Source organism: Narcine bancroftii, chromosome 13 (assembly GCF_036971445.1).
Source record: "Narcine bancroftii isolate sNarBan1 chromosome 13, sNarBan1.hap1, whole genome shotgun sequence".
Lineage (NCBI taxonomy): Eukaryota > Metazoa > Chordata > Chondrichthyes > Torpediniformes > Narcinidae > Narcine > Narcine bancroftii.
In genome coordinates this window covers 35,150,396-35,162,757 of record NC_091481.1, presented here as the reverse complement: position 1 = coordinate 35,162,757, position 12,362 = coordinate 35,150,396, and the positions used below count along the sequence as shown (strand labels likewise).

Sequence of the window (12,362 nt, the reverse complement as noted above, 5' to 3'; positions counted from 1 at the left end):
GGATTAGTATAAATGGTCAGCATGGATTTGGTGGGCTGAAGGGCCTGGTTCTGCTCAGGCTGATGCTTTGTCACTCATCTGGGTCGATGTGAAGGTCTGCCAGGTCCTCTGCCAGCTGGTGGCACAGGTTGAGGGAGTTTGAAATTTAGTGAAACAGCACAGTAACGTGCCCTTCCAGCCCATGAACCTGTGCTGTCCAAATGACACCCCGTGACCAAATAACCCACTAACCCCGTATCATTTGGAACGCGGGAATAACCTGGAGCACCCGGAGGAAGCCCATGCGGTCACAGGGAGAACGTACAGACTCCTTACAGACAGCGACAGACAGCAGTAGATTCAAACCCGGATCGCTGACGCAGCAATAGCGTTATGTCAACCATTACTCCAACCAGCATTGTTAAAGTGAGTTGGGGGGGTAATGGGTGGAGTCCAGTTAACCCACAAGTTAAGCATTTCACCTCAGCCTCATCTGTTCTGACACCGTGGGTCTCCGTCAGCACTGCCCGATCTCAAGCCTGTCTCCAGAGCCACTGAGGCAGGCTACCACGAACTCTAGCCAATCCCTGTCACTCACAAACGCCGTACTATCTTTAATGAGTAACATTGAGAACAGCTTGGGTTAAAAGTGGGCATCCATAATTAATTCAAGATTAAAGGCCTCTAAAATGTACAAGGTCCGTAGATTAATTGAGTGTAGTTTGGACTGCACAGTTTTTATGGGCCAGGAGGCTTTCTACTGCTTCGTTAAAATTTTAAATAAAAGTTATTTAAAATTCACTTAACCAAGCTTTGTGTTTGCTTTCTGTATAGCTGATGGTCTCTGTTCATTACGGTGGGTGAAGGTCTGACCATGACACCGGAGGTTTGTGGAAAGTGTTGGAGGGGTTTGCTTCAAGTTTTTACCACCCAGCCAGATAATCCCGCTGAAGATCTACCCCTTCTTTGCTTGGAGTCTCTAATCAAGTTTCTGTTTTCAGGTTAATCCGGATTACCGAAATGACCAGGTAGACCCCAGGGGAGTGGTGAGTGGACATACTTGCTTCTCCAGTGCCTGCAGTGTGTGGGCTTATCTTGTGAGCTTTAATTTTTAATTTAGAGTTACAACCCAGTAAGCAGGCCCTTCCAGCCCGTGCCACCCAAACTCTACAATTAACCCTCAAACCCCCACTCGTTTCTGGAGAGGGGGAGGAAACCGGAGCACCTGTGGAAAACCCACACAAACCCACGGGGAGAACGTACAAACTCCTCACAGGCAGCGCCGGATTCGAATCTGGGTCATTGGCATTCTCATAGCGCGACACTTTAAATACCTTTTTGTCTCTTTAAATATCATTATGTATCTCTTTAAAGTTTGAGCTTCTTTATATGGGTTTTATATCTCTATCATTATACAGTAAATGCTTTGCTTATTCACCATTATGAAAGTCTTAATGCGAAGTTATGCAAAAGGTTTGTCCGTTCTATCAATGAATTAAAATTACATAAAGTAACAGCCACAGAGTTTGATTTGTTCGATTAAAGAGATCGAAATTCAAGATATCACAGCTCATGCTTTTGGAAGACGATATTTTGAAATTAGGATATATTAGAATAAGGAAAGTGTCAATATGAGTTAAATTTAAATCTAGACACTCAGCTCAGTAACAGGCTATATTGGTTCATGAGCCCATGCCTGCCAATTTACGCGCAATTAACCTACACCCCTGGTACATTTTAAACGGGGGAGTCCCTGGGGAAAACCCACACAGACACAAGCAGAATGGACAGACAGTGCGGGATTCAAACCCCAGTCCTAATCGCTGGCACTGTAAGGGCATTGCACTAACCAATCGCTAGGCTGACTGTGCCACCCCAGTTACTGGGCTGTGCCATCTAATTGGGCCCCGTATTGAATGACGGTCGGATGGTTAGGGAGATTCTGCTCCATCAATGAAAGTTGAAAAACAAAATCAAAAGACACTAGAATTCTCCACCATCGACTCTGGTCGATGGTCACCTGTAAAGTTCCAGTGCTTGAGGAATGGCCCCTCATTTTCTCTCTGGGCATATTGCAGCCTTTGAGACTCGATAACGAATTCCACAGTTAACGGCAGGACAGAGATGCTGCCCACCAACACGGATCCTAATTTATTCTTCCCCACATTCCCAGCAGCCATCTGGGATGCGGGCGGGGGGGGAAAAACTGGAGCACCCAGTGCGGGGTGTGGGGGGGAGGAGGTCACGGTTGAACCCGCAAACCAGATTGTCACCACTGAACCAGCTGATAATTTTCGTTGGGAACGACATGGGTGGAGGGTGGACCTCTGTACTTCAGATTCCATCTGCATGTCTTCATCAGTTAGCTTCACACTTCAAAAAAGAAATTGATGGGAATTCTGACCACCCGCCACAGATGTACCTGAATGGTGGAAGCAGAAAAACCTAACTAAACTCAACTGAAGCCTGAAAGGTTTGTAAACATTAGGCAGCAATGTGTGTAACTGAAATGGTTTATAGATACATAATTCCCTGAAAGTGGCATCGTGGTAGATAGGGTCGTAACGATACGCTTTTGGCATGTTGGCCTATGTAAATCATAGAAATTGGAATGTTAGCTGTATAATGCATTGTTGGGGCCAGATTTGGAGTATTGTGTGCAGTTTTAGTCACCTAACTACAGGAAAGATGCCAATAAGATTGACAGATTGCAGTTACTAGGATGTTGCTGGAACTTGAGCAGGTGAGTTACAAGGAAAGGTTCAACAGGTTAGGGCTGTATTCCCAGGAGCGTTGAAGAATGAGGGGAAATTTGAAAGAGGTTTACAAAATTATGAGAGATACAGATAAATGCAAGCAGGCTTTTTCTGCTGAGGTTGGGTGAGACAAGATCAAGAGGACATGGGTTAAGAGTGAAAGGGGAAATGTTTAAAGGGAACACGAGGGGGGAACCTTTTCGTGCAGAGGGTGATGGGAGTGCGAAATGAGCTGCAAGTTGACTTAGTGAGTGGTGGCTCAATTTTGACATTTAAAAAAAATTGGAGAGGTAGATGCTGCTCAGTTATGAGGAGTAGACTTTATCATCTAAATCTTAATCAGCTGGAGTCTTCCTTGCGACACAGCAGTAAGTACAGGTACACGATCCTTTATCCGGACATCTAAAATCCGGAAAGCTCCAAAATCAGTAAGTGGGGAGAGAGGCGGCCGGGCGGCCAGCACTTGGGGCAGGCAGCCGTGAGATTGGCGCTTGGGGGAGGCGGCCACGGGACTGGCGCTTGGGGGAGGCGGCTGAGGGACTGGTGCTTGGGGGAGATGGCCAGGCGATTGGAAGGGGGTGGGGGTGAAGACGGAAGCACAATTCGGGTGGGCTTTCCGAAATCCGGAAAAATCCAAAATTCGGAACACACTGTCTCCCAAGGGTTCTGGATAAAGGATCGTGTACCTGGACTAGGGCTGAACCCCAGGCGTCATCCCACACCACTGATGTAGTTGGCCGACTAACTTCCAGTAAGATGTCCCTGCTGTACAGCTTCTGATCTCCACAATGTTTTTCTTCCACTTCAGAGCGAGGGGGATGTACTTCACATTAAAAGCAAGCGGCAAATGGTGGAGAAGATCGCCTACAGATTGGTCTCAGTGCCACATGGAAATGACATCGCATCCCTCTTTGAGCTGGACACCACCACCCTTCAGAGAGCTGACTCCCTGGTCCCCAGGTAACTCTTCCCTGTCGGACAAAACTTAGATTCCCCACAATTTTCCTTCTGAACTGTGTATGACTTGTTGTTCTATTTATGAGGCATGCGAAAAACAACCTTTATCACTGCATATAGGTACATGTGGCAATGAACTTGAGCTTTACCATTACTCTCTTAAAGAGATTTGAGCATTAGTGCCAATGTGCACCAGTTTTCACAGTTCTTTTGAAGTGCGTTTGACAAAATCTTCTAATGTACGGGTCTATTGTCATACACATAAGTTCAAGGTGCAGATGCCCTGACATTCTTACTTACTGCAGCCACACTGGCAGGTAAGTTACACCAACTACAATAGTATGCATTAAATTAGCACCGCATACTAAGACAGAGAAAGAGATAATAAATATAAGATGATAGATGGCTAATTTGCATTTTGTACAAGAAAAACACAAGCCCTGTTTCAATGGTGCAGACGGACCTTTCTGAGACCAGCGTTAATTTTCATGTTCCACCCACTTCCTCTCCCCCATCTTGGGAAGGATCAGCTCCCAGGAATTACTGCCATAAAGGAGCAGGACCCAGCCGTGCCACGAAGTCCCAGTGCACGACTACCTGACCTCATCACTGCACGTGCCCGGGGATCCCAGAGCAGTTTTTACGACAGTGTTAAGTTTAATCAAGTTCGAGTTGGTGGTCACATGTACCGAGGTGCAGCGGAAAGGTACGTTTTGGCTGCAACACAGTAAATCAAGCAAGTGCAGCAAGTAAAGCACAATACAGAGGGCAAAGTTACTGAGAGAGATCAGTTGGAATCCACACCACCCAGCACATGCTCTGTTCTCGCTGCTGCCATCAGGAAAGAGGTATCAAGACTTGCACCACCAGGTTCAGGTACAGCTGCTACCCCTCCACCATCAGAAACCTCAACAACAAACTCAAGCAGGGACTCATTTAAGGACGCTTACTTGTGCACTTTATTGTATTTTTAATCCTCTCTGTATTGCAAAGTCAGTTGTTTACATTTCTTTATTTGTTTAGATGTGTCCATTTGTTTTTGCAATGCCAATAAGTGGTAATTCTGCCTTGCCCACAGGAAGAAAGAATCTCAGGGTTGTATGTGATGTCTTGTATATGCTCGGACAATAAATCGGAAATCTGAACTGTTCAAGGGCAACATTATTTTACTAGTGTGAGGCTCGTTCAGGAGTCTGATAACAGCAGGAAAGAAATTGTCCTTGAATCTGGTGGCGCATGATCTCACACTTGTAAAACTTCTTCCTAAGAGGAGGAGGGAGAAAGGGGTGTGGCTGGATGGAGGGGAGGGGTGTGCACACATGTGTGGGTGTGAGTGGGGGTGTGTGTGTTGGACTGAGCCATGTTCACAATGCTCTGCTGTTTCTTACAGTCATGGGCGGAGCAGTTCCCGTCCCACGCAGAGATGCACCCTGACAGGATACATGAGTTACTGTGAGTCAGTTAAATGGAGGCAAAGCAGAAGTATGCTGTACAAATCTGAGAGTTGATGAGACTAACAACAAATCTCTGGATCCGAGCCCACCCAGTGTGTTACAATCGTAACTCAGCTCATGCAACATCTGAGCATTGCTTTGAACCTATTCTTGTTGACCTTCCCCAGGAACTCGTATGTCAGGTTAAGACATCTCTGCACCAATACCTGGGTCACCAGCAGCAACATCCCCATTGACGCCGAAGAAGAACGGCCAGTGATGCTGAAGGTGAGGGAGACCTTGGGGCTGACTGGTCCACCTACCATGCTTGGTTGCCCTCCTGGAGCCTCCGTGTCTCGACTGTGGACTCAGGTGTCTGCTGTAGCTCAGTGGGAAATAGGCTTCCCTCGGGGGGAAGATTGTGCATCCAGGCCTCACTACTGAATCTGGCCTGACAACTCCTGCTGCCGTACGTCAGATGGAAGTCGTATTCAGGTGTAGGTGAATCATCCACTGTCACGGTTTTAAAGAATAGGAACAATTAATTCACAATATCCTGGTTGGCATATGTTCCTCAAGTAACATCACTAAAATGTATAAATTCACCGTTGATTTCAGTTGAAGTTTTAAGTTTAATTTTTAATTTGTCACAAAGTACCAAGTACAGTGCAAAGGGTTCTTTGTGAACAGAGCAGCAGGTTACCCGTAACATTCACATGGCCATATACAGAGCACCATTTAGAGTGTGGGTATACCTCGCTTTATGAAAGGAAACCGAAATGGTGTAAAGCGAAGACCCATTCACTACTATTGGAGGCTATTTTTGTAAAAATGAAAAATTTTCGTAAGGCGAGTATTCGTAAAGTGGGGTATACCTGCATAGGATTACAATGAAAAGGGAGATCAGTTGGCATCGAGCAAAGGCAGCATGAAGGCACTGTTATGGGGGTCTTGCAGGAGCCTGACGGATGCAGGGAAGAAACTGTTGGTGCATGTTTTCGCACTCAACCCTTTTCCTCAATGGGTGGAGGGAGAAGAGAGTGCATTGGCTCCTTTTCCAGGGCAGTGGGAGATGTAGATGGAGTCCATGAAGGGCAGGGAAGTTTCTGTTATGTCCTGAGCTGCATTCACCACCTTTTCTGGCTTCTTCTGATCTCGATCCCGTACCACGCTGTGATGTGTCCATCGTGTCTGCTCTTAATGGAGAACCTGCAGACATTGTTGACTGACGGGAGACATGCCGAATTCCCTCAGCCTTCTGAGGAAGTAGAGGTGTTGGCCTGCTTTCTTAACCAATGTGTCACATGCTTTTCCCGGGTCAAGGCATTGAGATATTTCCTCCCAAGGACTTGAAGCGATGAGGACAGGGTGTTGTATCTGTTTGTGGGAAGGTTCTCTGCCACTTGCTCCATGGGGCAGATAACTGCACGGCAGCTATGCCACCTTGAAGTTAGGGTGACATTGGGTAAGCCAAGGCCTTATTGAGTAGGGTGGGGCTAACCAGATTCCTGAGGGTGGTAAATCGAGGGGCGACGCTCCAAATATGTCCACCTGCACCTGTTGAAGGTTGGGGGGGGGGGCATCTAAACATAGTGTGTGCTCCATCCATCAGCATCAGGATTTGGTGGAGCTACGATCTGGACCTTGGGCCTTGATCTATCCCTCACCCTCCCTTCCATTACCGAACTGCCCTGACCCACTCCTCACTGCCTCCCTCCCTACCCCTCCCCTTACTGGCCCCCTCCTCACTGCTTCCCCTCCCTTCACTGCCCTTCACTTCTCTGCCCTTCCCTCTCTGCCCCCTCCCCTCATTGCCATTCCCCTCACTGCCCCCTCCTCTCAATGCCCTTCCCTTCACTGCCCTTCTGCTCACTGCCCCCTCCCCTCATTGCTCCTTCCCCTCACTGACCCTTCCCCTCAATGCCCAACCCTCACTGTGCCCTCCCCTCACTGTCCCTGACCCTCACTGCTCTTCCCCTCATTGCCCTTCCCTCTCTGCTCCCCCACTGTCCCCAACCCTCACTGCCCTCGACCCTCACTGCCCCGACAAAGGTCTCCGTCATTTTGATGGGATGGTTGTCATGCTGCCCTGTTTCTAAGTGCTTTTAAGACTTGACCACATAGATGGGTGAACCAGAAGCCCATCTATGGCAAGATTTTCCAGTTAAATTTCTGCCATGAGAATACACCAGGATCCAGTTTATTTATGCAACAATCCAACCGGCACTTAATTACACAAGAAGTTGAGGCTCTGCGTGATTAGTCAATACCCACGTCGGTACAAAAATGCTCCAACAATGTCATTTAACTTTCTTCTCGTTGCTACGATACTGGTGTTTTGCTGACGGACTGACTATTTTCTCCCTGTTGTCAGATTGGAACATGCCCAACCAAAGAGGACAAGGAGGCCTTTGCGATCGCCTCCGTTCCGCTCTCGGTCGTCCGAGACCTGGACTATGCCAACGATGCCAGCAAGGTTCTTGTAGCGACGGTCCAAAGATTAGAAAGCGGTACCATCACTCAGAATGAAAGGAGGTCAGTGAAGCACTTGGTCATGAAGCGCGTGGGCCACTTCAGGTCAATTCTGTCAGATTCGCTCCTTTTCCTCCCATCCTTCATGTTTAATTATTTCCCCAGTAAATTTATGTGTGGTGCTGAAATGCCTCACAAACGACCATCACTATTTTACTCCGACTGAGCTCGACCTACTCAATCCCTCCAGCTCCGATTCCAGCATCCCCTGCCTCCTGTGTGCCTCCACTGCTATTCTCTGGCCCCCTATCTCTCCTCGTCCTTTCGAAAATCTTTGCCTTTCGTTCCCATCTTTATTTTAATGGTCTTCCTTTTCCTCCGAAGCTATTCGACCCTTAAGGCATACAATAGGTTGCCCTCCAAGATGATTGCTTGGCTGCGTTCTCAGCCAAGTTACAACGAGGAAGAGGCATTTGTCAGTGGTTGAGAACCACTGCTCTAGACCCAATTGTTACTGAAATATTTTGCTTGAGAAAAGTTGTCATTGGCCCATTTCCTTTGAAATTATGAAACTGGGCATATAACGAGTCAATGAGGTACGATTAAAACAGTGGTCTTCAAACTTTTTCTTTCCACCCACATCCCACCTTAAGCAATCCCTTACTCATCACAGAGCACCGATGGCATAGGGATTACTTAAAGTGATACATGAGTGGAAAGAAAAAGTTGAGAACCATTTCCTCATAGTAACTTTCTGCTTTACTTTAAATTTAATGATATAGCATGGTGAAAGGTCTTTCCACTCCATGAAACCCATGCCACTCAATTAATTTACAAATCCCCTACACCACACATGTCAAACTCAGGCCTGCGGGCCAAATTTGGCCCGTGATATAATTATATTTGGCCCGCAAGATCATATCAAATATGTATTAGAGCTGGCCCGCTGGCCGCCGCGCCAGTATAGCGCACGCACAGCTAATACTACAAATCCCAGAATGCTTTGGTAATGCGTTGGCGCCGGCCCGTCAGCCCGCTAATCGTCCCCACCTCCTCTGTTTCCTTTCATTAGCACCTGCGACCTGTCGCCAAACTCACATGTAATAAACCCCTTACAAAAAATGGTCAAACGAAAGGCAGAAAACAGGACCTTTCAAGACAGGTGGGAGGCAAACTGACCCCACAGTTTCATGAACTTCCATCTAAGAAGAGATGCCAAGTATCTGGTTTAGACCCAGGTACATCAGGGTAAATCACAGTGTAGCAAGCTAAGCTTGGATTAATATTTTCTTTGGTTAACTTTGGACTGTTCATAGTTGAAAGATTGGATTTTCATGAAAAAAATACATTTAAAAGGAGCTTAAAGGCTATAGAGAAATATTATTTATTGAATATTTTATTTCTCGTTTGTTAATGCTTCTTCTGGGAAGAGTTTAACCAAAACTAATATTAAACATTTATTTTAATAAGAAAAAGTTTAACATTACATATGTTGAAAGAAGAGAAAACATGCAGATGTTGTTGAAAATTTTCAATAAATATCTAGTTTGGCCCACGACTTAGTCCAAGTTTTAATTTTGGCCCTCTGTGAATTTGTGTTTGACACCCCTGCCGTACACCTTTGGAATGTGGGAAGAAACTGGAGCACCTGGACGCAGACACGGGGATTCGAACTCGGGTCGCTGGCCCTGTAATAGTCTTGCACCAACTGTGCCCCACATGTTGAACTCTGCCCAAGGACCTGCTAGTCTTTTTTTCTCGTGGCCACCCTCTGATGGACAAAAGACACAGAATGATGTTGCAAGAAAACAAGCCCTTCAGCCCATCAAGTCCATGCTGAGGCATTCTATGTTTTTAATCTGTTTTTAAATTCCCTCTCCCCACAACCCTCCGCAGATTCTCCCCTTCACCTGCACATGACGGGGCATCTTACCGCAGCTAATTAATCTGCCAACCAGCATGTCTTTGGGACGAGAGAGAAAATCAGAGCATCTTGAGGAAACCCACGTGGGAGTGTGGGGAGAAGGTGCAAACTCCCCAGCGGCAGCAGAAGTCACGATGGAGCCCGAGTCCCCAGAGCTGTGAGGCAGAAGCTCTTCCATCTGTGACAGACTGCTGCCATCATGGTTCAGCCGGATCAGAGAACATTAGTTGGATGTTGAGCCAAGTGACTCAATATCCAGATATTACCCATCCCCACTTGGTTGACAATGAAGAGCAAAGGAAGAGATGTGGCTCCAAGGCAGGATGGGAGTAGGTTTGTCCAGATCGAAGACCATAAGACTGAAGAGCAGAATTTGGACAATCGGCCCATTGTGTCTGCTCTGCCATTCGAATCACGGTTCAACCCCATAATCTCTGATGGCCATACTAATCAAGAACCTATCAACTCCTGCTTTAAGTCAACCTAATGCCTTGGTCTCCACAGCAGTCTGTGGTGAAGGATTCCACAGAGTCACTACTCTTGGGCTGAAGAAATATCTCCTCATCTCTGCTCTAAATTTTGACATACTATAGCATGGTAAAAAGCCACTTTGGCCCAGTCTACACCCCAGGTATGTTTCGAATGGTGATAGGAAACCGGAGCCCCTGGAGAAAATCCACGCAGACACGGGGAGAACGTACAAACTCCTTACAGGCAGCGTGGGATTTGAACCCCGGCTCGGTTCTGATCACTGGCGCTGTAAAGGCGTTGTGCTAATAGGCGTGTCGCCTGTTTCAGATTGCTCAAAATAACCCCCAACTGTAACATACCAAGCCAACGACGTCCGTATTAAGGCAATGAGCAGCCTTCTGGAGGATCCAGAGGAGACACTAGAATCCACTGGAGGACTTCAGTCGGCCGAGCAGTATTGGAAGGAGATATTCTGGACCAGAACCCTTGATCTTCCCTTCCCTGGCAGACGCTGCTTGACCCACTGAGATTCCCCGGCAGATTGCTTGTTGCTGCAGATTCCAGTATCTGCCATCTCCTGTGTCTCCTGTGTCCTTGGTTCTGAAGGCAAAATTGCACTCTGTGGGTTCTGCTGGGATGGGTCTTGCACCTGGAACCTAGCCCTGAGCAGGGAGTTTACTGGGAGATTCCTCCGCAACATTACCCCCCCGCCCCCTTTCCCCAGGCCCCCACACAGATCCCAGAAATCCGTGACCTGTGAACTTCTCCAGGAGGAGGAGCATCCTCGAGGCTGGGTGTCGAGAGCACATCGTAGTCCAACAAGAGTGGCAGGAGAACACCACCTCGCAGAGCTTCCCTCCACCAGCTTCTCCCTCATCTGCAGACGGGGATATAGTTGCCACGCTGGCCATATCCGTCACCTTCAGAACCTACTGGAACCCTGGCTGGAACAAAGACACCCCGGCTGGAACCAAGTCACCCCTCGACTTCTGAGGGACTGTTTCAGAAGAAGCAAGATGTGGGCGGCCCGGTGGGTGGGCCTGATGCCTCACTGCTCCAGCAATCCAGGTTCAATCCTGACCTCAAGCACTGTCTGGGTGGAGTTTGCCTGTTCCCCTGGCCCACCTCTCGCATCCTAAAGATAGGTCCATTGTCCGGTGGCAGGAGTGTTGGGAGAAGTTGATGGGCATGTCAGAGGGAATGGATTGCAGGGAAGCACTCTGAGAGCTAGCATGGAATTGATAGGCAGAATTTCCTGAGGTAGAAAAAGTATGAGGTAGGAGACATCATCAGAGAATCCTATTATGCAGGTAAACAATGGAGCTATTTTGTGCACGCAATATTCCCGCAAAGGGCAATGGAATGAGAAGCTCCAAGGTGGTTCCTACCTCATGGCATAACTGGTCCTGACAGATCAAACGCTGTCACAGCGAACCTGTGTGCAATCTGTCGGAAACCTATCTGACTAGTGACAAAAAGCAGAAACAATTAACGACTTTGTCTGCAGGTCTGTGACCAAGCTGCTGGAGAACCTGGTGTTCTTTGTTGCGGACGTGACCAGCAATGGTCAGGAAGTCCTGGATGTGGTTATCTCAAATCCAAACAGGGAGAGACAGAAGCTGATGAGAGAGCAAAATATCTTGAAGCAGGTAAGTGAATCGAATTGCTTCCCTGGCAACTTCCTGTTTTCGGTGAACAAAAAAATCTGAAGATGCGGTGGCCCAGTGCAGTTCACAAAAGTGCTGGAGAAACTCAGCTGGTTATGCAGTATCCAGAGGAAGTCACTTCAGCATTATTCCAATCTTAACCATATCAAATGAGAGAGAATTAAATATAAACATAACAGCAAGAACATTGATTTTTAAAAAATTTTAGGTAACCCCCCCACCCCAATCTCTCCTTTAATTACTCTTGTTTTCTCTCTCTCTTTCTCTCCCTCTCTGTCTCTCTTACTCTCTGTCTCTAGCTCTTTCTCTCTATCTGTCTGTCTTTCTCTCCTTTTCCCTCTCTCCCTCTATCTATCTGTCTCTCTAGCTCTTTCTATCTGTCTGTCTCTCTCTCTCTCTCTCTCACTCTCTCTCTCTCTCTCTTTCTATCTGTCTGTCTTTCTCTTTCTGTCTCTTTCTCTCCTTTTCCCTCTCTCACTCTCTCTCTATCTGTCTCTATCTAGTTCTTTCTCTTTATCTGTCTGTCTCTCTCTCTCACTGTCTCTAGCTTTTTCTCTCTATCTGTCTGTCTTTCTCCCTCTGTCTCTTTCTCTCTCTCTCTGTCTATTTCTCTCCCTTTCCCTCTCTGTCTGTCTCCCTCTCTCTCTATCTCTGTCTCTATCTATCTCTTTCTGTCAAACTGTCTGTCTCTTTCTCTCCCTCT

The 12,362-nt window shown here is 47.2% G+C and overlaps 1 protein-coding gene across 2 annotated transcripts in view; it reads left to right on the top strand.

Moving 5' to 3' along the window:
- The window catches only part of itpr2 (inositol 1,4,5-trisphosphate receptor, type 2), a 251,473-nt gene that overhangs the window by 89,340 nt on the left and 149,771 nt on the right, over positions 1 to 12,362 (top strand). For both annotated transcript variants that reach the window (XM_069908886.1, XM_069908885.1), the window contains exons 10-14: positions 981 to 1,025; positions 3,544 to 3,695; positions 5,314 to 5,413; positions 7,500 to 7,660; positions 11,500 to 11,641. In XM_069908886.1, the coding sequence (XP_069764987.1) occupies positions 981 to 1,025; positions 3,544 to 3,695; positions 5,314 to 5,413; positions 7,500 to 7,660; positions 11,500 to 11,641 (600 nt within the window). The remainder of the gene's footprint in view (positions 1 to 980; positions 1,026 to 3,543; positions 3,696 to 5,313; positions 5,414 to 7,499; positions 7,661 to 11,499; positions 11,642 to 12,362) is intronic.